This window comes from Protopterus annectens, chromosome 1.part0, assembly GCF_019279795.1.
Source record: "Protopterus annectens isolate FY-2018-M chromosome 1.part0, PAN1.0, whole genome shotgun sequence".
Classification (NCBI taxonomy): domain Eukaryota; kingdom Metazoa; phylum Chordata; order Ceratodontiformes; family Protopteridae; genus Protopterus; species Protopterus annectens.
Genome location: NC_056725.1, coordinates 26291442 through 26317816, shown reverse-complemented (window position 1 = coordinate 26317816; position 26375 = coordinate 26291442). Strand labels below are relative to the sequence as shown.

The 26375-nt window shown below is 37.8% G+C and overlaps 1 protein-coding gene across 1 annotated transcript in view; it reads left to right on the top strand.

Moving 5' to 3' along the window:
* The window catches only part of MARK4 (microtubule affinity regulating kinase 4), a 3074992-nt gene that overhangs the window by 1721636 nt on the left and 1326981 nt on the right, over nucleotides 1-26375 (top strand). The window contains exon 10 of the mRNA XM_044080464.1: nucleotides 12246-12345. Within this exon, the coding sequence (XP_043936399.1) occupies nucleotides 12246-12345 (100 nt within the window). The remainder of the gene's footprint in view (nucleotides 1-12245; nucleotides 12346-26375) is intronic.

The following is a 26375-nucleotide window of genomic DNA, read 5'->3' as shown; positions in this document are numbered from 1 at the left end:
GTATAGCTCACATAATTTGGCAAAGCATTATATCCCAGTGTGGTGATGTATATCCCAACCCAGGTCCAACCCTCCCCAGCCCTAGCAATCTTAGCAAATCTTTCTTGCTGTCAACCATAAATCTCCAATGCCTTAGAAACAAGATACCTGAACTCCAGGCATGGATTTCACAAAGCAACCCTGATATTATAGCAGCTACTGAAACCTGGTTGAAAATCATATGTAAAAGACACTGAGTTTCTTCCCCCAGGCTACTCATGCTTGAGAGCCGATCAGCCGAACAACCATAAAAACATTTGCATAATTGCTCTGTATATTCTGCCAGGAAACAATATACCAGTATTAGAAAACATACCTGCCTGGAGTTCACAAAATCTAGATAATGAAACCATGCTCTCTGGTGATGTAAACATTGATTGGCTAGACATTGCCCACAACAATCCCTCAAAAAACATAAACCTTTACAACTTCTCCCAACTAATTGAAGACATCATAACATTTGGGGCTCTGCAATAGACTGGATATTAGTGTCCCACCCTAACAATATCATCACTCCAGGCATACTACCTAATACCATTAGCAACCACCACCCAGCATATATCCTATCCAAAACCACCCCAACCCGAGGGCAACACTAATACAAATCAACTGAAATTGACTAAGTTCCAACCATCCATATTTAATGAAACCTTAGCTAAAGTAAATTGGGAACCCCCTCATATCCCTGCCACTTAACGAGGCTGTTGAGTTCTTTAACTCAGTATTCCTAGACATCCTAAATAGGCAAGCACCCACCCGCCAAAAATGAATAAAACATAACAATTTACACTGGCTCTCAAAATCCACCAAGGAAGGCATGTCTACAAGGGATAAAATCTGGAAATCATGGCAAAAAAACAAAGACCCAACAACTAACAACTCCGTAACCAGGCAAAAAGTCTAATAACCAATCATAAAAATGCCCACTGCTTCCACCTACAAAGCCAACATAAAAATAATCCCCAAAAATTCTGGTCCTCCATCAGCCATCTATTACATCCAGGTTCTAAAAGCAACCCATCCCCTGACCCACACAAAACCTGTACCGAACTTGCCACCCTCTTCAATTCCTACATCATTGACACCATAGCTAACCTAACCACCACCTTTCCTATGGTTAATACCACCACCACCAAGACAGCTAATGACCAAACCATCCCAGAAAACAATCCTACACACAACTCTAACCTAAAATTCTCCCCCATACTCATTGCCACAATAAAAAAACTTTTACTTAAGCTTAAACCCTGTACTCTAGCCCCTGACAATCTACCCCCACACTTCCTGCAGCTAGCTGCAAACTCTATAGCTTATCCCATCAGCATACTCATTAACAGATCAATTAAAGAGTCTCTTGTCCCAGACATCTGGAAAAAAGCATTCATTCTCCCCTTACACAAAGGCAGCACCAGCGCAGACACCACAAACTTTTGACCCATAGCTGTTCTCTCACCCCTCTCTAAAATACTGGAAAAATGCATCCATGCCCAACTCCTCAACTACCAGCTTGAAAGTCAGATTGTCACCCACTCAGGATGGTTTCAGACCAGGGCACAGCACCACTACAGCCCTCCTCTCCTCTCCTTGATACAGTTAACCGGGCATGGGATTCTGGTAAAATAATCGCTTCTCTTTTCCTCGACCTCTCCAAAGCTTTCAATACCATTTCCTCCTCTCTAAACTATCTACCCTCCACATTTCCACATCTACCCTACAATGGTTCAATAGATATCTCTCCAATAGGCAGCAATCTACCAAATGGCAACAGTCTTACTGTCCCTTCCTCAGTACTTTCACAGGGGTACCCCAAGGCTCCATAGTTGGTCTTGTCTTATTTAGCATTTTTATTAACAACTTTTACACTACTCTCCCACAATGCTCAGTAATCCAGTATGTTGATGACTCTACAATAACATGCACTGCAAATTCCAGTAATGCTCAGTAATCCAGTATGTTGATGACTCTACAATAACATGCACTGCAAATTTCAGCTCTGAACTCCAGCAGATCACCCAGAATGCCCTCATCTCTACTGAATCTTGAATGCTTAACAATTGTCTTGCCCTAAATCCAAAAAAAAAAAAAAACTAAACTAGTAATTTTTACCCCTAGGAAAACCACTCCCCTAGATAAAACAACTCTTCAGTATACAAGCCCAAGACAATACCACTGTAGAAGTTGTCCCACACACTAAATTACTAGGCATTATTATAGATGAAAACCTAAACTTTTGACCTACACATAAACAGCACCAACACTTTCTTAGTCTGTCTACTAGACAAACCCTTGCAACTACATTTTTATTACCCTCTCTCCTTTATGGTGCCCCTCTCCTCACTAAAATCCAAAATTCTACAAAATCCAAACTTGATACATGTTACAACAGAATAGCCAAATTTGCCACCAAGGCCAAATTCTCATCCCACCACTGTAACTCACTGAAACAATTAGGCTGGTTGGAACTCCCTCACCATCTCTCATTCACCCAGCTAACTACAGCACACAAAATAATCTACAGGCCCATCTCAACTTTACTTGCCAAATACCAACCTAGCAGGCAACTGAGATCTGAAAATCATCTACTTCTGAAAGTAGAAAAGCCTACCTTACCGTGTGGTCAACTGCTGTACTCCTTCACCATCGTCAAACTATGGAACTCGCTTCCTCCTTCTATAAGAAACATGGGCAGCACCACCACCTTCAAACAAATACTGAAAAATCATCTCAACTCTTCCTGGCTATGTACTTGCTCTATAACCTAACCTCTTCCTTCTCCTTATATTATAACTAAATTCCTGTGCTTTTTATTACTAGTGACTGATGATACTTTCTCCGTATTTATTATTTATTTTTCTTTCATCACTTGTTGACACTGGTACAATAATGCTGATTAGTTTATCTCCATTTTTACCACTCTGAATTAATCTGGCAACCAACTAAATTCCTGCTTTTATGTATATATTCTGTATATAGTACTGTAACCACTATGTGTAACACTGTTTCTGCTTCTGTACCAATTAATGTTTCATTTTTTTTCTGCATCTATGTTATTGTCGGAGCTCTTCTCCCTGGGCCTCCACTGAAAATGGGCTCTTTTAGGCCCAGTGGACTTTCCTGGTAAACAAATGCAATTAATAAATAATTCAGCTTGTGTTGTTACACATCCCTCCTTACTTTCCTCTACTGGCGTGCTGTCTGCAGATAGAACATCTCATCCATGTTCTTAGAAGTAACTTCTTTCATATCTGACATTCTTTGGTTTTTCAATGTTATATAATCTTATAATGTATTACTTATTTTTAATACTTCAATATGCATCCGATTGCTTTTTTTTTTTTAAACAAAGACTCTGTCTTCTGTTGCTGCCATTTCCATTTGGTTTTTGCAATGATGTAGTGTGTTGCTGAAGCTATCTTTTCCACTTGGGAGCTATAATCCTGTTATCGGTGATTTTTTTCTTGGGATTTGACTTGTTGGACATAACTGCTGGTTCAGCCTTATTGATATTTTTTGATGGTTTATCAGCTTTTTTTCCAACTTAATAAGTTTCCCAGCTCAGAGGACTAAAATTAGATGACTAGTGCTGCAATGCCATACCGAAAGTCCCTTGCCTAACCATGTTATCCATTTCTATGGTTTACAGCTGATCTTAACAGGGTAGAAAGTCTGAGTGTTATGTAGTCGGTCTTTAGCAGGACTTTTTTGACGCTGTATTTCTCAAGAGGATGGTTGGAAATTAAAGGTAAGGCTAAAAGTAGTAAGAAGTGGAAAAGAAACTGACTGCCTGTCTGACTGGATACCAAGGGTGACAGCTGGAAACTGTTAAGAAGAAACACCTGTAAGCATGTTCCGTGTCGGAACAATTACTGTTTAATATGTATCGAGTTTTATGTATGGTATTAGACTGTACATATACTATACTCAGCATGGTTCCTTATGTGACTGAAGAATGACTGCAGATCCTATGACTGAAACTTACAGTGAAAGTATACATGAAAGCAAGTATAACACAGGAGCATAGTGCCCTAAATAAAATAAAACTTTTTTGCAGGATGGTAGCTGTTGGTGACAGCTGTTTTTTTTCCTGCTACCCAGTCGTGACAATAAAGCCCTAGTCCCCTGTTAGGCCTTTCTTTCTCAACACCCTGGATTAATAGGTCTGTGCAAGAAAGTAGTAAGAGTTCAGGATTAAAACACAAACTGGTCCACAAGGAACACTAGACTAGGAAAATAAAATAAAATGAAAGCACCGGACCACCAAGGTCAGACAAAACACTTGCTACTTTATTTGTAGTACCAAATAACTAAGCCCTTTCGCCAGAACAACAACCTGGCTTCATCAGAGTCATCTGGTTAATAAACACCCATCTTCTTAAATTTTCCATTACAAAATCCCTCAAACCAATCAGAAAACAAATCCTTGAATTACATCACATAACAGTTAAAAAAATCACTGACAAATTAAGACATAAAAATGTACATCTAAAAACAATTAATTGTTCAATCACCAACTATAAAATTTCATATTGATAGTACATTTCCATATAGGGTAGAAAACTAAATAAAAGCAGCCTGTAGGGAGAGAAACTATCTTAAATCACATCAGCCCTATGTTTTAAAACAGGCATTAAGGGGCTACTTTCATTTAATCCTGGCAAATTTAAAGCATTAAGCCTCAGTTGCCATCTAAGTTCTCTCATCTCTACCTCTGTCTTGACATCACCCCCTCTTTTCCTGTTTGGCAACTACAAATAAAAAAAATGTTTTTAAATTTATACATTTATTGCTATGTAAGTAGAGTACATTATGTTCGTCCCTGTTCTTAATGCTCCTAATGTGTTCAGAAATCTGTCACGCAGCCTGCGAATGGTCTTTCCTACATAGAATGCATCGCAGGCTGTAGAAGTGGCAACATAAACTAACATAGTACTATTGCAATTATTTTTCCCAGGACATGCTATGGAAAACTTATAGTCCTTGATAAGTACATAAGGGCCATAATTTATATAGCGGCAATGTCTACAGCGACCACATTTTGACATCGTAGATGTTTTAAACTTATTTCCCTCTACATTTGCCTCTAACAAGTTCTTGATATTCTTACCACTATTGTAAATAATTTTGGGCTTGCTACCCACAATAGCTTTCGTCTCCTGATTTAAACAAAAGTCCCAACCAAAGTTCAGGGATGAAATAAAAAGGGGAGCTAACGAGCTATATTTCAACACTAGTGCATCCCCATAGCTTTTTTTGTCCCCTCCCCTCAAGTTGGTAATATTTCCATTAGTTAAAATCGGGCAAAATACAGTCTCCCTTCCTCCTATAATTTCTTTTCTGATCTTTAACAATGATTTTAAGGGGTAGCCCCTATCAAGGAACATACCTATCATTTTAAACATTTCTTGTTTAAAAACTATATCATCGCTTACCAGATGAGATAACCTCACCATTTGTCCTTTAATGATGCCCTTTCTTTGATGGAACGGGTGGCAACTATTAAAGTGCAGCAATGAATCAGAAAAAGTATCTTTCCTAAAAACATTGCTGCACAGACCTTGGGATGATTTGACCAAACTAATATCCAAAAAATGAATTTCATCTTTGTGGTAATTGTGTGTAAATCTAAAAAACACAGTTGTACCATTTAGGTAGTCAACAAACTCACCTATTTTGGTGTCATCACCTTTCCATAAGATGAGTATATCATCCAGGAAGCGGTTGTAAAGCATGATGTTCTCCATGTATTTAGATGGAAAGACAAAAGAATTTTCCCAAGCCAGTAGTACAAGATTTGCAAATACTGGGGCGCACCTAGCTCCCATCGCAACACCCTTTCTTTGTTGAAAGATTTCTCTCTCAAAAATTAGGAAGTTGTTCTTTAGGACAATCTCCAAGAATTCACATAATAATTTTATTTTTTTGTCTATCCTCTTACTTCCTAGTCAACTATCTCGAAACATGTTTAAGCCTTGCTCGTGAAGTATAACTGTGTATAAATTAATAATGTCCACTGTTAAAAATACAAAACTTGTGTCATTTTTAACCATTCTGAGATGTTCTAAAAAATGCCACAAATCTTTGACAATATGTTCAGCTTCCTCAACTGCTGCCTTCGACCGTTTGTCCACAAAGAAGGCCAGGGGTTCAGTCTTTGAACCACCTGCCACCACAATTGGTCGAAGTGGAGGACAAAGCACATCTTTGTGGACCTTAGGAATCCCATAAATGACAGGTAAATGAGGATATTTTACTGCCAGAAAATCTAATTCATCTTCATCAATTACCCTTGGTACAATGCTTCCTGATAATGCAAGTCAATATTCAAGTAGGCCCTATTCAACTCACTTCTGGAAGCCCTATAATACCTCTCATCATCATTCAAGATGTCATTCATCCTACAGCTGTAATCCATACTAGTCATAATTACAACCCCTCCCCCCTTATCGGGTTTCATGAACATATAGCTTCTATTGTTCATAAAAATCCATCAATATTTTTCTTTGTTCAGAGGTGAGGTTGTCAGGCAAATGTCTATTTTGTCCTATAATTTTCCTATATTCTCTCTCAACTTTGAGAAAATTTGCACCAAATACAGAGCTCTGCAACTGGACAATTTATTTCTAACTAAATCCATAGCCCTCAAGCAAGTACCTAAGGGGCTAAGGGTATGGAAACATCCCATGGGTATCGAATCGGATTCGCCTGCCTACCAGGAACTCATTGCCTTATTCAACAAAACGGGTATGGAGATTATGGGCATAATAATATGGAATAACCAGGTTAAATTGTCAAAATTACAGGATGAGATTACACAACTCAATAATAGTATAACGGATGGCTTGTTGTTTGCTCAGTACAAGGACAGTTATACTAAAGTCCTTAAGGATGTGTAAAGTTTTGTTAAAAAGAATATAGGGGTTAAACAAAAGAAGTTGGCTAGAGATATCAAAGATTATAAGGGGAACTGTGCGTACCCGATTGGTGCTAAGCCGAAATTCATTGACAACTGTAGGAATGTGAATTTAGAACAAGGTGACAACGAACATGACTGTGGTTATAATAATGTTGTAGGGGATGAAGATTTTTTGGACCAACCCCCAGAACTGAGGCAGTCAGAGAGACTTCTGAACAAGAAGAATCAAGGGGGCTGGACTTTTCAGCAAAATGCTCAATACAGTACATGTGGAAGAGGGTGGCGGGGGGGTGGTGGAATTAACTAACAGTTTTAATAGCCTGACATTTTTCCAACGAGTATTGGGTTGAATAACATGGTTCAATATGACAGAGAAAACCAAGTAGGTTCCAATAAAATTTTGGAACTACAAGAAATGTTTGCTGATGATTTTGGTTTTAACAGTGTCAATGGCTATATGGAGTGTAATACTGTTAGAAAGAAAGATTTTACTATTTTCAGTTACACGGATTTGAACATCAGTGATATACATTTTGACTTATTGAGTAAGGATACAACTTTTGTAACAGGTTTCCGACCAGACATTTCTGACATGCTTATCAATTTAAAGTTATATATGAGACAATTAAATTTAAGAATGTATTTTTCTTTGAATGGTCAAAGTACTGTTTTTGAGAGTAGACAATCACAAATAAAGAGGAAAAGTACTTTTATTCCCCCATCACACCAAGTGATTATGGCCCTAGAGAGATGTGTTGAGAGAGAATATAGGAAAATTATAGGACAAAGTAGACATTTGCCTGACAACCTCACCCCTGAAGAAAGACAAATATTGATGGATTTTATGAACAGTAGAAGTTATAGGTTCATGAAACCTGATAAGAGGGGGAGGGGTTGTAATTATGACTAGTATGGACTAAAGCTGTAGGATGAATGACATCTTGAATGATGATGAGACGTATTATAGGGCTTCCAGAAGTGAGTTGAATAGGGCCTACTTGAATATTGACTTGCACCTTTGGGATGGATTGTACCAAGGGGTAATTGATGAAGATGAATTTTATTTTTTGTCAGTAAAATTTCCTCATTTACCTGTAATTTTTGGCATTCCTAAGGTCCACAAAGATGTACTTTGTCCTCCATTTCGACCAATTGAACCCCTGGCCTTCTTTGTGGACAAAAGGTCGAAGGCAGCAGTTGAGGAAGCTGAACATATTGTCAAAGATTCGTGGCATTGTTTAGAACATCTCTGAGTGGTTAAAAATGACACAAGTTTTGTATTTAACAGTGGACATTATTAATTTATTCACTGTTATACTTCACAAGCAGGGCTTAAACATGTTTCGAGATAGTTTATTAGGAATTAAGAGGATAGACAAAACAAAAATAAACTTATGTGAATTCATGGAGATTGTCCCAAAGAACAACTTCCTAAGTTTTGAGGGAGAAATCTTTCAACAAAGAAAGGGTGTTGCGATGGGAGCCAGGTGTGCCCCAGTATTTGCATATCTTGTACTATTGGCTTGGGAAAATTCTTTTGTCTTTCCATCTAAATACATGGAGAACATCCTGCTTTGCAACCGCTTCCTGGATGATATACTCATCTTATGGAAAGGTGATGATACCAAAATAGGTGAGTTTATTGACTATCTAAATGGTACAACTGTGTTTATTAGATTTACACACAATTACCACAAAGATGAAATTCATTTTTTGGATATTAGTTTGGTCAAATCATCCCAGGGTCTGTGCAGCAATGTTTTTAGGAAAGATACTTTTTCTAATTCATTGCTGCACTTTAATAGTTGCCACCCATTCCATCAAAGAAAGGGCATCATTAAAGAACAAATGGTGAGGTTATCTTGTATGATAAGCGATGATATAGTTTTTAAACAAGGAATGTTTAAATTTAAATGTATGTTCCTTGATAGGGGCTACCCCTTAAAATCATTGTTAAAGATCAGAAAAGAAATTATAGGAGGAAGGGAGACTGTATTTTGCCAGATTTTAACTAATGGAAATATTACCAACTTGAGGGAAGGGGACAAAAAAAGCTATGGGGATGCACTAGTGTTGAAATATAGCTTTGTTAGCTCCCCTTTTTATTTCATCCCTGAACTTTGGTTGGGACTTTTGTTTAAATCAGGAGACGAAAGCTATTGTGGGTAGCAAGCCCAAAATTATTTACAATAGTGGTAAGAATATCAAGAACTTGTTAGAGGCAAATGTAGAGGGAAATAAGTTTAAAACATCTACGATGTCAAAATGTGGTCGCTGTAGACATTGCCGCTATATAAATTATGGCCCTTATGTACTTATCAAGGACTATAAGTTTTCCATAGCATGTCCTGGGAAAAATAATTGCAATAGTACTATGTTAGTTTATGTTGCCACTTCTACAGCCTGCGATGCATTCTATGTAGGAAAGACCATTCGCAGGCTGCGTGACAGAATTTCTGAACACATTAGGAGCATTAAGAACAGGGACGAACATAATGCACTCTACTTACATAGCAATAAATGTATAAATTTAAAAACAATTTGTTTTTTGTAGTTGATAAAGTGCCAAACAGGGAAAGAGGGGGTGATGTCAAGACAGAGGTAAAGATGAGAGAACTTAGACGGCAACTGAGGCTTAATGCTTTAAAGTTGCCGGAATTAAATGAAAGTACCTCCTTAATGCCTGTTTTAAAACATAGGGCTAATGTGATTTAAGATGGTTTCTCTCCCTACGGGCTGCTTTTATTTAGTTTTCTACCCTATATGGAAATGTACTATCAATATGAAATTTTATAGTTGGTGATTGAACAATTAATTGTTTTTAGATGTACATTTTTTATGTCTTAATTTGTCAGTGATTTTTTTTAACTGTTATGTGATGTAATTCAAGGATTTGTTTTCTGATTGGTTTGAGGAGTTTTGTAATGGAATATTTAAGAAGATGGGTGTTTATTAACCAGATGTCTCTGATGAAGCCAGGTGGTTGTTCTGGCGAAAGCGCATAGTTATTTGGTACTACAAATAAAGTACCAAGTGTTTTGTCTGACCTTGGTGGTCCGGTGCTTTCATTTTATTTTATTTTTAAGAATTCAGGATTGTTGGCGGCATTCAGCAAGTGTTAGTAGATTATTTAGTACTTCTAACACTACCCCTTTTGGCCAGAAGATTTGGTACAATGCCTGCTTCTGTAAGCTTTTGCATCTCTGTGCTTCCACACATCCTTACCTCTAACTCCTAGGCAAGCTTGTGGTCTCCAAATCCCAAAGGTGCTACTATCCCAGCACTTTCAGCTGAAGAAGCTGTTATGCCAGGGTATCTTTCCTCCAGGCCAGATATGTCAGGTTAAGCCTCTTTCCTGTGGCCCTCCCCAGTCAGCTTTTCCAGCATATATGTTCATAGTTTAGTACTAGGCTAACTGCTGTTGATGGACATTTTAAGCCTAGCCAGTAACCCCATGTGAGACTCAAACCCTGCACCTTGTGTCTGTAAGGTAAACATCTTAACCATTATGCCAACCTCCCACCTGAGCTGTTTGTTGAATCCAGCTAATATGGAACTCAGTCATAGCCACAGATACCTACCTGTAGGCACCCAGTGTGGTGGCAGCTGAGAATTTTAATTTAGAACAAAGTGCAGCATTATGCATATGCACTTTTTGGGCATATCCAATGAAAGGCATTCATTAATGAAAGGAAGGGTTTAGGAAGCACCAATAATGAAAAGGGTGTTCAGGTTTTAATTACTCTTGGACTGAATCAAGGTCAGTAACAAAAGCCAGGTAGCTGTTATGTGCAGCATAGGGATGTTTGCAGCATAAGGCCAGGTAGCTGTTGTGTGCAGCACAAGGATGTTTGCAGCATAAGGCCCGGTAGCTGTGGTGTGCAGCACAGGGATGTTTGTAGCATAAGGGCAGGTAGCTGTGGTGTAGCACAGGGATGTTTGCAGCATAAGGCCAGGTAACTGTGGTATGCAGCGCAGGGATGTTTGCAGCATAAGGCCCAGTAGCTGTGGTGTGCAGCACAGGGATGTTTGTAGCATAAGGGCAGGTAGCTGTGGTGTAGCACAGGGATGTTTGCAGCATAAGGCCAGGTAACTGTGGTAATGCAGCGCAGGGATGTTTGCAGCATAAGACCAGGTAGCTGTGGTGTGTAGCACAGGGATGTTTGCAGCATAAGGCCAGGTAGCTGTGGTGTATAGCACGGGGAGTAGATTTCAGAAATGTTTAGGGCACATTTCTATTCCACAGTACATTAGAAATGCCACATTAGGGTACAGCCTCCAGTTCTGGTGGTGATAGAGAAGAAAACAAATAAGGATGGCAGAAAATTTGTAACTCTTCAGTTATCAAAATTGTCAAGATAACAAAGGATCCATGCTATTTCGAGAGACTTAAGTAGGCAAACGTGTACTTCTTATAAAAAAAAAGATGGGCAGTTAGACAAAATGGTGAAAGGAACAGAAGTGGTAGCCAGAAGGCAAGACCGCGCTAAATTAAATATTTCACAGGAGGATGCTGGGGCTTTTAAACAAATTTCCGGAGTCAATGCCATAGTGTAAGTTAACAGACCAGTTCCGGGTAGCCCTGACAGATAGAAAAGATGAGACAGAGATGAAGGATGGGCAGCTGCTTTGTGAGTAGCAGCAACAAATAAGCAGACTCAGTAGACCACAAGTCTTTTTTTGGTATATTTTTGTATATCCATGTTTCCTGAAAATTTTTATTTTGTTTATATTTACACTTTAACTGGATTAGTTTGACAAGGCCAATGGCCTCTTTTTGAAGTAGAGAGGCGGTGGTATTCATACTAACGGGAAAATTTGTCCAGGGCACTCTGGTGTTATCCCACAGCATACCTCTCAATCTCTTACAGCAAGAAATCTGGACAAAGCCATAAATAAAAGGGGGACAAAGGCCCCAAAACAGGGACAGTTTTTAAAATATTGATCTTACAAATTTAGAAACTTGATAGAGTAACAGGTTTTGCATTAGCATAAATAATGGTATGAAGTCTGAATCTCAAATGTTTGTCATTATTTTCTAACTTCAGTCCTTAATGACTTGCTATTAATTTGCTAGAAAACCACAATTGTATGATAAATGGACCAAAAATATGAGGAAAGAATGTGGACATTCTGCAAAAATCTGTACAGTTGAGAGGTATGTCCCACAGTTATGAAGAAACTTAAAGCTGTTGCTTTAACTGCATTGATAACTTAGTAACAATTGTGAGATTACATCTTTTGATGCACTTGATTTGGTGTAGTGTTTTTGAGTCTGCCTTTTTTCTTGTAGCAAATCATGAAAGACAAGTGGATCAATATTGGGTACGAGAATGATGAACTGAAGCCATATGTAGAGCCAGAGGAAGACTTTGCCGAACCTAAGAGAATAGGTAATAAACTTAAAAACTTTGCCTCTTAAAAATTCTGTTTTATAATATAATAGTTTCTTTGCACATTCTCTAGGCTTTATGCCCTTCATTGTGTATTCCAGATAATTTTATAACTAGCTACTAAACTCTGTATATGTATTTTTATAGCTGGATGTCTCTCGCTCAGTTCAGCCTCCAGCAGTGGTCTTTAAACCCTGATTACTGCTTGTGATGCATGCACCTCTTCCCATAGCAGTAGGAGCAAGGGCTTTTATGGAATGCTCAGATGTCTACTACTCTGGTCAGTACTACTGTGCCTGTTTCTTGTGCATACTCTGATCCCTGTTAAGCAAACCATTCATTTCATTGCAGCGTGGCTTGGCCTTGTTTTTATATACTTTTAAAAACAGCTATTGACTTTTACATCCCCGGTTGTCTGATATCCCATTCTTCTCCAGCAGAATGTACTGATGGACCCAAACAAGAGGAAAAGATTGTTTTTCTGCCTATGCAGGATCTGGCTCAAGGTGCTTGAGGTGTATTTTGATTCAGTGGAAGCACATTTTGGGGAAGTGAGAGGTTTCCACTGAGGAACAGAGATGTGTCTATGAATAGTGGTACTGCAGTGTAGTAGTGATTGTCAAACATAAAAGGAAAATGGAAAAAAAAATCTGCTTACAGTGCAAGGGTTAGAATAATTGCTGTCATTAGAGACATTTAGCTGTATCCATAACACTTTCTATAATCAGAAAATGTTTATACTTGAGTAGTTATAACGTCAGTTGTTGCAGAGAGATTTCTTAAATTCTGACCACTTTAGGATTTTAAACATTGGATTGAAAAGAAACTAAAAATTGTGATTAAATATCTAAGTATGAAGAAGATAAATTGTTAGACAGTAGTTTAATTATGATTCCAGCACTTAGTAATGTGTGAGTATATATTTTTGTTAGACAGCAGTCTAGTGATGTGTCATTTATTTTAGTAATATTTGAGTCTGAAAATTGCAAGGGATGGGTATCATGTGACTTTGTCATTTATACATTTCAGTAAAATGTCTTGAAGAATAAGAATATCTTACTCTTTCTTAAGCATTTGTTTTTCCCATGTATGTACTTTCCTGAGTACATATGTGGCATGGTGTGTCTACTTTAAAAGGAATTTGTTTTGTTAGCAGTCCATGCCATGTTGAGTGTTTTTTTTTTATTTTTGCTGTAATTAAGTCTATATATATATCAAGTTTAGGTAAAAGTTTGAATTTGCCATGATTTCATCAAATTTTAGTTAAAGAACATGAGATTAATTGTCACAAAAAATCTAGACTTGTAACTGGTGACTCAAAATATTCCAAAATACTAATAAACAGTTTTTTTTTGCATGGGTCAAGTCCCCTGTACACCCCAATGTGGGGGTCAAGCCTCCAACCCTAATTTCTATATTGATTCATTGAGTATAATTTAATCAGTACTCCAAGGCTACTGAGTCTCACGCCTGTTTACACCTTACCAGTGCTCCCCTCCTTTCTTAGAGACCATACCACTCAATCCTGGAGTAAATATCTGGATAGCCCAAGAAAAACCAGTAAGGCAGCCAAATGGACTAAAAGTTAAAACGTGGAAAACAAATAAAAAAGAAAAAAGCCAGCAGTCCAAAACATATCAGAGAAAATGTTTTAATATTTAAAAATGCACACAAAGCTTTCAAACATCATGGCCTCTCTTTCAATGCAAAACAAAGACTTAGCCCTATTATAGTGTTTAATATGTACATGTACACAACTTAGCCAGCCTGTTAACACAGTGTGACATCTTCTCATTAGTTAATTAAAATAGCATTTAAAATGATAGCAGCAGCAAACCAATAGATTCATACAAAAAGTAAATATAAAAAATTAACACACGCACATACAATCAATACATAAATACAGCCATAAAACTTCATAAAAATATTGTCAATAGAAAGTGTTAACACTAAAAATTGGGGGTGTGTGTGTGTATATGTATATATATATAATATATATACATATATGTGTGTGTGTGAGTATATGTGTGTGTGTGTGTATATATATATATATATATATATATATATATATATATATACATACATATATATATATATATATATATATATATATATATATATATGTATATATATATATATATAGATCTACTTCAGTAGATTGAACTTTTAAATGTTCAAAGCCCATATGGCGGAGACCATAACATCGAACATTTAAAAGTTTGAACACTGAAGTAAAAAAAAAAAAAAAAAAACTAAATGTGCGTAGCAGGGGGGTAAGCCTCCCTTCACCCCCATGTGGAGAGCTCCGCCCCACCCCCAACCCCTGCTACTTAAATATACCAACTCCAAGATCGCACTACATTGTGGAAAAGGGAAATCTTCCCCTTCCGCACTGTACCAAGATCTCCATTCAGTCTGTTTGAACCTTTAATAGTTCAGTCATATGGTCTCGGCCATATGAGGTTTGAACTTTTAAAAGTTCGATCTACCGAAGCGGACCCCTATATATATATTATGAAAAAATGTATCCATAAACAACTCTTACCCTATCTCAATCTGAACAGTCTTCTAGCCCCCTCCCAGCACAGTTTCAGACCATACCATAGTACAACCTCAGCCCTCCTTTCATTCTCTCATACAATAAATCAAAACCGTAACAACAACAAGCTCTCCTCTGCCCTTTTCCTAGATCTATCCAAGGTGTTTGATATTGAAAACCATCAGCTGGTCTTAAGTACAGTCCTATCTAAGTGGCAGACAACAAGCTGAATTATGGAAGAAAAACCTATCCTCCCTATTACCAGTCACCCTTGGAGTCCCTCAGGGGTCCATATTAGGCCCGCTCCTATTCTCCATCTTCATTAATGATTTGAATACAGTCATTCCAAAAGCAACTTGTATTCAGTACGCGGATGACTCTACCCTAATCTGTTCTGCTATCTCTCCGACAGATTTACAGAATTTATCCCAAAGCAGCTTTAACAAGGTAGAAAACTGGCTGACTGACCGGCATCTCCTATTAAATCCAAAAAAAACAAAGCTGTTACTCTTCATCCCCCACTTGAAAGGTTCCTTTCCTACTACTTACCATAAAATCCAACAATGGCACCATAATTTCGCCAGAACCTACTGCTAAGCTATTCGGTATAATAATCGACAATCTTAAGTTTGATGCTCAAATCAATCAAACTGTTAAGGCAGTAAGTAAGAAACTTGGTTCTTTATATAAGATTAAACAATTCCTTACCCCGTCTGCTAGGACTGTGATTGCTCGAAAACATTTACTATCAACCCTACTGTATGCTTCTCCTATTCTCACAAATCTAAGTAAATCTGACCTAAATAAACTCACTAGCTGCTATAATAATATTGCCAGATTTGTCGCAGGTTCACTGTATAGACAACACAATTGTCTTAGCCTGGAAACACTAGGCTGACTAGAACTACTCTCCCAAATTCAGTATAATCAGTTAATAGTTGCACGCAAAGTTCTCTACCAACCAGAAATCACATACATACATAAAAATATTATCAGCCCATATAGTAAATTAAAAACACTCCGCTCCAGAAATAGAATGCTAGTTCAAACTGTTAAATCCAGCAACTTAGCTGGTGACTCACTATTTACCAACTCTGTTGGCAAAACATTGAACTTACTTCCTGGTGAACTCACTACAGTCCCCTCTTTAACTCAATTTAAAACATCTCTTAAAAAAACCTAAAAATACATTGGCTATGCCCCTGTACAAACCCTGACTAACCTCTTCTCAATTTACTATGCATCATTACCATAACTCTGATACTTCAGCTGTTTCAGAAGATTTATTATATTGGAATGTACTACTGAACTGTATGGCAACTTACACAACTGTGTACTACTAAATGAATGGATTCTCGCATAAAAGATTATAATTATAAGTTTTTATGATATATTCTGGCATGTCTGGAATATGTATGAATGAGTTCTTGTACAAAATATATAATTGTCAAAGTTATTCTTTTTGTATGTAGTTCTGGAACTTTTTTTCCCAGGCCTCTGCTGAAAATGGACCAATATCTAGTTGGACTATCCCGGTTAACGAATGTAAAATAAATAAAATAAAAAAAAATATGTGTATATATATATATATATATATATATATTTGTTTATTTGTTTACCCAACCCTGTCTTGCTCAGCATACTAGAACACATTAATTATTTTAGTTATACATTTATTTGTTGACTTCTTGCTACCTTTTTATTTATTTTTTCTAATAGTGTTTCGTTCTATTTATTTATTTATTTATTTATTTATTTATTTGTAACTAGTCTCACTTCATTATTGCTTCCACGAACAATGTTCCCCAATAGAGATTATTCATTACTCTGTTGTTATTGGTCTACACTTACATTTTTGAATCTATAGGCTGTTACAGGATTTTAGTAATTACTGATTAGTTCTAAACATTCTCCTGTATTGTACCGCGAGTTTCTAACTATTTAAACAGACGCCATTACTGGTTTTCATTTGTATGCATTGTTTCTCTGAAAAAGTCCTATACAACGAATAAAGGATGAAAGCGGTAAAGAAACTGCTTTGCCTGTGAGTTTATTTGCATACTCTCCTAGTTTAGTCTTGAAGTTTTTTAGTTTTATATATATATATATATATATATATATATATATATATATAGATAGATAGATAGATAGATATATGTATATATTCATTCCCCAGACATGAACACTAAACAAAAGAATGTTTCTGTTCATTGCATTTAAACCTGGCGCTGTATCACCCCTAAAATTATTTATCCATTTATACTCCGCAATCTCTGTCCTATTAGTACTATCACCCCCTCTTCTATCAGGGTAAATATGTTGTAAAACCCTAAATTTCAATGAATGCCCTTCATCAGATTGCCTAATATGCTTACATAATGCATTTGTATCTATTGTCCTACAGCTTTCTGATTAATGACATGCGATTGTATCTTTAAGCTGTTGTTTGGTCTTACCTATATAAAAGCAAGTACACCTCATACAGTTCACTACATAGACCACATTCTCAATAGTACAAGTAGCATAGGTGTTAAAAAAATAAACTGCTGGTAAGTAAATAGATGTAAAAGTTGTCTTTCTACAATAATATCTTTACAGAATGTACAGTGAAGACATGGGACTGTAGATGTTTCCTATTATTAGTCATTTTATCCTGCACTATGTTTTTATCTTTATAACAAAGATATTGTTCCAGATATCTTTCCCTTTTGTATATAAAATAAGGTCTATCACCTACTACTTTCATAGGCTCATTATCAGAACTCAAGATGGTCCAGTTTCTTTCAATTATGTCTGTAATTTGAGGTGTGTGCTTATTAAATTTAGTAACATACGCAATAAACCAATTTCTACTATTCCTACTTCTATCTCTGCCACCTATTAAATAATTCCAAATAGGTATGGTTTACCCTTATCTTCACATTCTGAGCTTACAAACTGCATATTATCATTAATTAAATTTGAATTAATGTCTATGGCCTGAAAGTCGACAGCCATATATTTTGATTCTTTAGTAAAACCATAATCTGAGGTATTTAATCTACTTGCCTGAAGGAACTCACTTTTTATGACATTTTATATATACATATATATATATATATATATATATATATATATATATATATATATATATACACACACACACACACACACACACACACACACCTAGGGTGCATGCTCTTAGCATACACATATCTAGTTGAACATTTTTCCTATGAATTGTTGTATGAAAACTATTATGAGTGTGTGAAATATTTATATCTAGAAAAGTAATATTTTCATTAGAAAAATTAAGTTCAAATTTAAGAAAGTTAGTAGTCCTACCTAAACTTACAAAAAAAATTTAAGACTTTCAATGTCTCCCGTCCAAAGAAAGAAAATATCTTCCACAAAAAGTTTATAAAAGATAACTAACTTTACTATCTTGATATTCAGTCGCAGATAAGATATCTTTATGAATGCACATTTCCTCCTATCTTGCTGAAACAATGACAATCCCTGATAATTGGTGAAAAAAAATTATTGAACAAAAAGCATTGTTGCTCAATATCACATCTCGCATAGCACAAATAGTTTGTCTTATTAGATGAGAAGTTACTATGAGCACAAAAACACTCTAATAAATTGAATTCCTAGATCATTAGTTATGACTGTAAATAAAGATTTTATATCCGTGTTCGCCAAAAACAGATCACTAAACACTTTACCATCCAACAACATATTTAAGGCTTTCAAAACATCATTGGTATCTCTAATAAAACTATTACTGTAAACCAGTAGATCATGTAATTGATTGTCTAAATATTTTGAAATAGCCATAGTGGCCCACTGACTACCAGAGACAATTGGTCTCATAGGTGGACAAATCAAATGTTTATTAATTTTTGGCAACCCATGTATTACGGGACAAACAGGATGATACATATAAATATAGAGCAAATGAGTAATAGACAGCTCGAGCAAAAGTTCATACAAAAAAGATTTTACTCTATATAAAATATTCTTTACATCCATTTTACTTATTTTTCTAAGCATTTTTACATCTAATAATAAGTCATATATTAACTCATTATATTTAGTGTCCATTGTCACCACTTTTCCCCCTTTATCTGCCTGTTTTTTAATAATATCTTCCTTGGCATATAGATCAAACAGTGCTTCTGTTTTGTCTTCTCTTAAATTATATGAGTTCTTTCCTTCAAAGAACAATTTGCATATATCATTCTCAAACATTTTAAAGAGGAAGCAGCCTCCCATTAGACAAAAGACGAAGATTCTGTGAACATCAGACCCTCCTTATGTGGGGGGCGCAGCCCCCCCCCCACACACCCTAATTATATATACCAACTCCAAGATTGCACTACAGTGGAGAAAGGGCAGGTTTCCTTATCCTTACGTCGCCGGTACACACATACTAGTTCCCTTCATTTTATGTTGGCCAGCTATGATAGTTCATTGAACTTATTTAAGATAATTTGGCCTTTCAAGGGAAGGAACCTTTTATGGCCTATGTACGATGAACGTTCCATTCGATCGCCAAACATAGACCCATGAATTTATATCTTCCAGACTTTATTTATATCTTCAAGACTTAAATGGATATACAGGGAGCTTTACTCTGGTGAAACATTAAAAAACAGTATACAGTGAGCTTTACTCGCCTGAAACATTAAAACAGTAATCGCTAGTTTGCCTGATAAGCTGTTTTATACATTCACTGCTAATGAAAGATTTTATTCTGGCAGATTAGGTTAGATAAAAATGTCTTAAAGCTGTGTACCTTTAGTACTTCTTTAGAGCAGTATAGATTTTTGCATTACATTTAGGAATCACGTCACCTTCTAAAATTTTGTGAGCAATGGCAGAGATACTGAAGATGTGGTATGTATTGCCAGAATAACCAACAATCTGCTAATAGGTTCATAGGTGTGTACTAGGCAAATGGCCCTGGAGCCTTTACAAGCCTAGCCCATAGGATTACCCTGGCATCGTGCCACCCAATCTTAGTTCCCAGTGCCTCTGTCAAGTAGAGCTACTGGAGTGATCCATGGGTGAATTTTCTATCTCCCATCCACTCATCAAGATTTCTTTTGAAGAGGGCCAGTGAGGTGCTCTGTTTGACATGTATGGGAAGTCTATTCCATAGCATAGGCAGTCTCTGGGTAATGAACCTGTCCCTCCAGCACGTTCTGTTGATTGTGATAATGAGGATGAGTTTTTGGAGTCTGTCCATATATGACAAGTGTTTAAGGCCTAGGATCCTCTTTGTGAGGTACTTTTGCAGCCTCTCCAGTTGTTGCAGGTGTCTAGTGAAGTACATGCCAAATGGGGTTTTGTACTCGATGACTGGCCAACTGAGGGAAGAGCAGAGAGAGGGACCAATGACCTCTTTCTTCCTGGATGCAAAACCCTTAGTAATGAGATGTGCCACATAGAAGGACTTTCTGACCACAGTGGCAATGTGGTGGTCAAAAGAGAGGTTGCTGTCAACCTGTGTTCCTAGATCTCTTATAACGCCTTCTGTGTTCAGTGGACTATTACTATGTGGTAATTCATGGGAACCATTTTTTTTCCCAATGGGGATGATGACACATTTTTTTGCATTGAGCTTAATGCCATGGTTCTGACACTAGTCGTTGGTGTCAGTGAGGCCTTTCTGTAGGATGTCAACATCACTTGGGGAATTAATAATGGCTTCCAACTTGCAATCATCTGCGAACTTTGTCAGCCAGAGTCCCTTCATGTTGGCCTGGACTTCTGAGAAGTAGATACCAAACAGGATAGGACCGAGGACCAATCCCTGTGGGACTCCACTTGTGACTGGTCGGCAGTCTGACTTGGAGTCAGCTACTTTCACGTTGTGGGTTCTGTGAGCCAGTTTGCAACCCACCTAGTGATATAGGGGTTGATGCCTAGCTTAGTGAGTTTTTCTATGATTCCTGAGTGGAGAATGGTATCAAATGCCTTGGCCAGTTCAAGGTAGGCTGTATGAACCACCTTGACTTCATCCACAGCTCTGGTAACTGACTCAAAGAACTCGACCAAGTTGAGCAGGCATGATCTACTCTTCATAAAACCAAACTGTGTGGGATCCAGAGTTGGGAGATTCCCTATATCCTTGTTTATCAGGTCCATGATGATGCATCTCATAACCTTACATATCAGACTTGTCCAGCTAATGGGGTGATAGTTTCCAGGGTCTGTAGTCGCTTCTCCTTTGTGGAGAGGGATGACTATAGCAGTGCGCCGTTCGGTAATGACAAAGCCTGAGGTGAGGCTGTGATTGAACAGGGCACACATGTGACGTGCCAGTTCAGCACATCCAGGGATATTGTCAGGTCCCATAGAAACTGTATTCTTGGCCTTGGATAGCACTGTTTTAACCTGTGCAGCAGTAGTACTGGGTGCCTGGCAATCTACTGGTATTTGGGGGGGGGGTAAAGTAGGCATTGAATCTGTCAGCCAGTATATCGGCAATATCTGTTGGGTCGGAATAGGAGGTACCATTGTGCAGTAGCTCAGAGCAAATCTGGGTATTGTTGGAAATTCTTTACATAACTATAGAAGACCTTGTGGTTATCTTTACTATCTGCTGCAATTCTGTTTTCATAGCTAGCTTTAGAGGATTTGATGAGGGATCTCAACTTTTTTTTGAGGCTGATAAGGGAGTTTTTCCAGTCTTGGGACTTCACCTTATTCCATATCAGTTTCCTCTTTCTGTTGTAAAGTTTGTTTATGGTAGGGGACCACCAGATTGGCTTCATTTTTTTGGAGGAGAGTGTCTTGGTTCTATGGGGTATAGTGAGATCCAGCCGTTTGTGTGCGTGTTCGTACAGTGCATTGGTGTATGATTCGGCGGTCATGCAACTATTCTCCATTTGCATGGGTGCCGTGAAATTAGCCATCTCTGTTTTTAGGAGCCCAAAGTTAGCTTTGGAGAAGTTTTTCATAGTGGTTACCTTTGTGTAGGGGTAGGAGGGATGTGGATTTCCAAGGTGATTAGTTTGTGGTGAGATCTAACCAGGGAGGAGTTGACTATTGGTGTAGAACAATGTTCGCCCATGTTAATAATGACCAGGTCAAGGATGTTGCTACCACTAGTGGGGGTAAGAATGAGCTAGTTCAGGGCTTTGGAATTAATGAATTCCAGGAAACACTGGGCAAGTGTATTGGTACATGAGTAATTTTCCCAGCTAATGTAGGGGTAGTTGAAGTCACCCAGTGTGTTGTGTTGTGGTGGTCGAGTGTGTTTCTGCCTTGGAGGTCTCTGCTGTTTGGGTAGATTTTTATTGAGAACCTTCATGAAGGTGGGCATGTGGTTTGTGTTTTTATGTGAAGGCAGTGCTGGTGTGTGTTTTGGAGGGCTATCTGTTCCATGTAGTGTGGTGCAAGTGTTGACCACTTCCTCTTGGCCAGCTGTTCTGGTTTTGGCTGGAGAGTGCGTGGCTTCCAATTTGGATATATAAGTGCATCTCTCAAGTCTGAGGGTTGGAAGGTAAGAGGAGGGGGTTGTCGGTGTACATGAGACAGTTGCTACATTGCCTCAGAATATCCTGCCCAGGTTCACCAGGTTACTAGGACAAAGCACAGGGAACTGACTTTTACACATGCCTGGGGGGGGGGCATTAATAATAAGTACTGGAGCTGTTTCCTTGTAGAACGTTTAGTGCTGGTAGCACTTGTGTGCTACAGTCATTGCTACAAGAAGTCTGGTATGGTAAAGTGCTAGACTAATAGGCTAGTAAAAGTGCAGGAGAGGAGAAAACTAGCAGATCTAAGGGGAAAATTAAAGAGCAGTCTTTGGCACCTCTCAGAAGCTTACAAGCAGTCCTGGATACAGCAAATCTGTTTCTGGACTAGACTAGTTACAGGAAAGGCGGGAAACAAGCGCAAACACAGGCTTTTAAGCCAGAAAGTTGAAAGAAATGGAAAAACTGCCCGAAGAGCCAGTAAACTACAAATCCTGGGCCAGAAACCACTGCTCTTGAGGTAGATAGGCTACCTAGTACTACCTAGTGCTTAATACTCCCACTGATAAGCTAGAAGGCTTCCCTCCAACGCAGAAAGGCTTGGAAGGCTCAGAAGCTTACATACAGTCCTGGATACAGCAAATCTGTATCTGGACTAGACTTAGTTACAGGAAAGGTGGGAAAAGCTTAAATGCTGGCTTTTAGACCAGAAAGTTGAAAGATATGGAAAACAAAACTGCCCAAATAACCAATAAACTACAATTTCTGGGCCAGAAACCACTCCTCTTGTGGTAGATAGGCTACCTAGTACTTACCACGCCTACTGATAAGCCAGAAGGCTTCCCTCAATACAGAAAGGCTTGGGGGATTCAGAAGCTTACAAACCGTCCTAGAAACAGAAAATCTGTATCTGCCCTAGACTAGTTACAGGAAAGAACCTTTTTTTTAAGGAAAAGCAGCTAAAACAGCACTAAAAACAATTCAAGTGCAGTGCAAGCTAGCACTTGAGTGTGTAGCAATATTAAAGCAAATGCAGTTTAAATAAATACAATTATTGTTTTTTAAGTAAAGTGGAAAGGGAGAAAGGTGAAACAGAAGATAATTCAAGGTTAAGGACCTAAGTTGGTTGGCCTTCTCAAATGTTCTTTTTATATTAGGTAGAATGAGCTAATGACACTGGACTGGAATAGAGCTGAACAGATGGGACTGGTAGGATTGTCTGAAATCAAAATATGATCTCACTGTACTCGGTTGAGTGAGCAAATGAGATGGATCCAGGAGGAGTGTTCATATAAATAACTGCAGAGAGACCACAATATTCAGAGAAACAGATAAACAGAAAAATAAAATGCAGTACTATCTTTAACACTGCAAGTTTGTACTTAATTCAACTTGTAATACAGTTGATGTAGGTATATAGCAGCCAGCCAGACAGCTCAGATATTCAAAATTCACAGATAAGTGACTAACACTTATAAGGACAGAGAAACCCTCTAGGCTAAGAGTTCAGCACCGAATATCAATGAAGTGAAAACAGCAACCCCCACTGACTGCAGAGAGACCACAATATTCACTCGGCTTGTAATACAGTTGATGTAGGTATATAGCAGCCAGCCAAACAGTTCAGATAATCAACAGAAGTAAATTCACAGATAAGTGACTAACACTTATAAGCACAGAGAAACCCTCTAGGCTAAGAGTTCAACACCGAATATCAGTAAATAACTCCCACTAATTGCAGAGAGACAGAGAGACCTCAATATTCAGTGAAACAAACAAATAGAAAAATAAAATGCAGTACTATCTTTAACACAGTATTCAATGAAACAAACAGAAAAATAAAATGCAGAACCATCTTTAACACTGCAAGTTTGTACTTAACTCAGCTTGTAATACACTTGATATAGGTGTATAGCAGCCAGCCAAACAGCTCAGATATTCAGCAGAAATAAATTCACAGTTATGTGACTAACACTTTTAAGCACAGAGAAACCCTCTAGGCTAAGAGTTCAACACCGAATAACAATGAATTGAAAAGAATAACCCCCACTAACTGCAGAGAGACAGAAACAACAGTATTCAGTGAAACAAATAAGCAAAAAATAAAATGCAGTGCTGTCTTTAACACTGCAAGTTTGTACTTAACACGGCTTGTAATACGATTGATGTAGGTATACAGCAGCCAGCCAAACAGCTCAGATATTCAGCATAAATAAATTCACAGATAAGTGACTAACACTTATAAACAGAGAGAAACCCTCTAGGCTAAGTGTTCAACACCAAATATCAATGAAGTGAGAGCATTAACCCCCACTAACTGCAGAGAGGCCACAATATTTAGTGAAACAGAAAAATAAAATGCAGGACTATCTTCAACACAATATTCAATGAAACAAACAGAAAAATAAAATGCAGTATTGTCTTTAACACTGCAAGTTTGTACTTAACTCAGCTTGTAATATAGCTGATGTAGGTTTTGAAGATTGCGGAAAGATGGGCGAAGGCTGCCAGCCTAGTCAAATAGAATTTGATACATAAGTCTATCATTCGTATAAATAAATGTAAAATACAGGCTTGTGTTTTTAAATGAAAGAAAACACTGTAAAATGTGAACTTCACGATTGTTGCAACATTGCCATCTGCTGTAAGGAAAATCAAGCCAAGCATTTCTAGTGTTTTTTGAAGTTACAATTATCTAAAAAAGTGGTGCCGAAACGTCTGGCTGAACACATTCTTTCTATTCTTAACTTAAGGAATAATTGTTAGAGTATACATGTGAAATGTCTTTTATTGTTATAGTTCCCCGAGCAGGTGTTAGCTTGCTAAATAATGCAGTTTGTTTGCCTGAGAACTCCAGACTAAGTGTCAAGATGATGTAATGTGAATACTGGGAAAACCTAAGTGTCCAAATGATGTAATTTGGGAGGGCCTTAGCAGAGCTGTCTGTTAGTGTTTTAAAAACTATTGTTCAGTGAGAGACTGAAAGCATTTTTGTCTTGGACCATCAACCCAGCACTGCTTATGCACTATATGCCTGTAAGTAGGATTATAGCACTGTGTTTTTAAGAATAGCTAAAGATTAGAAAGCTAGATTAAGTGTTTTCCTTTGACATCAGACCTGTCTTACTGTATTGTCTTAAGTTTGTGTGATCTCTGAACTCTTAGATATCTCTGTGGTGTAGTAGTATTCTCTTGTGTTTTAATTATTTATTATTAAATATTTTTAAAACCTTTACCTGTGGCTGGTTTGTGTAGAGTTAGGCTCTAGAGTACATTGCATATTTATAGAGGTTACTATAATAGGCCACTCTAATAAGCCTTAGACTGAATTGTCACATTACAAATTGGATAATAATAATGCACAGTAATAATTGGACACCCTTTCAAGGGCCTTTGGGTAGCTGATAAATTGCTGGTGGTGGCAGGAATTATTACCGTATAGTCTGGGTAAAGGGGCACAGCTGGAGAATCTGTGTCAGCCTTTCCCAGGAGTGTCTTTGAAGTTGTATAAGTACTTATCTCAAAGTGTGGGTGTGTGTCAGCTACCTGGGCAGGGACATGAAGCACTGGTTGGACAGAGAGGGTACTGGAGGTTAGCTTACCAGCTAGGCTGAGATCTGGACCCTATAGCTGTGCCAGTGGGGAGACTTATTGGGAACCTGGAGAGCAAGGGAGCAACCAGCCCCAGAATGACTGTGATCTCTGTGTACACTTAAGGGAAATTGTACTTTACTGTGTGTATTAGTTATCCTTTCCTCTTCTACGAGACGACCTCCCTGGTGTTAGTGGTGATGATTGAGGCTCCTTGATTGCTGGCCAGGGCACGGTCGTCACAAGTGGCGGCAGTGGTTGGGATAAGATATCCTCACATATCTGTTTGGCAGTGGTGTGGGTAGAGTGAATCCTGTTGTTTATGTACAGTGATCTCTGAGAGTGTTTTGTACTCTAAATCAGCCACGTAGAGTATACTCAGAGTTCAGATCACAGTTGTTTTATTTCTTTTGTTAGTTTAGTTAGTCAGG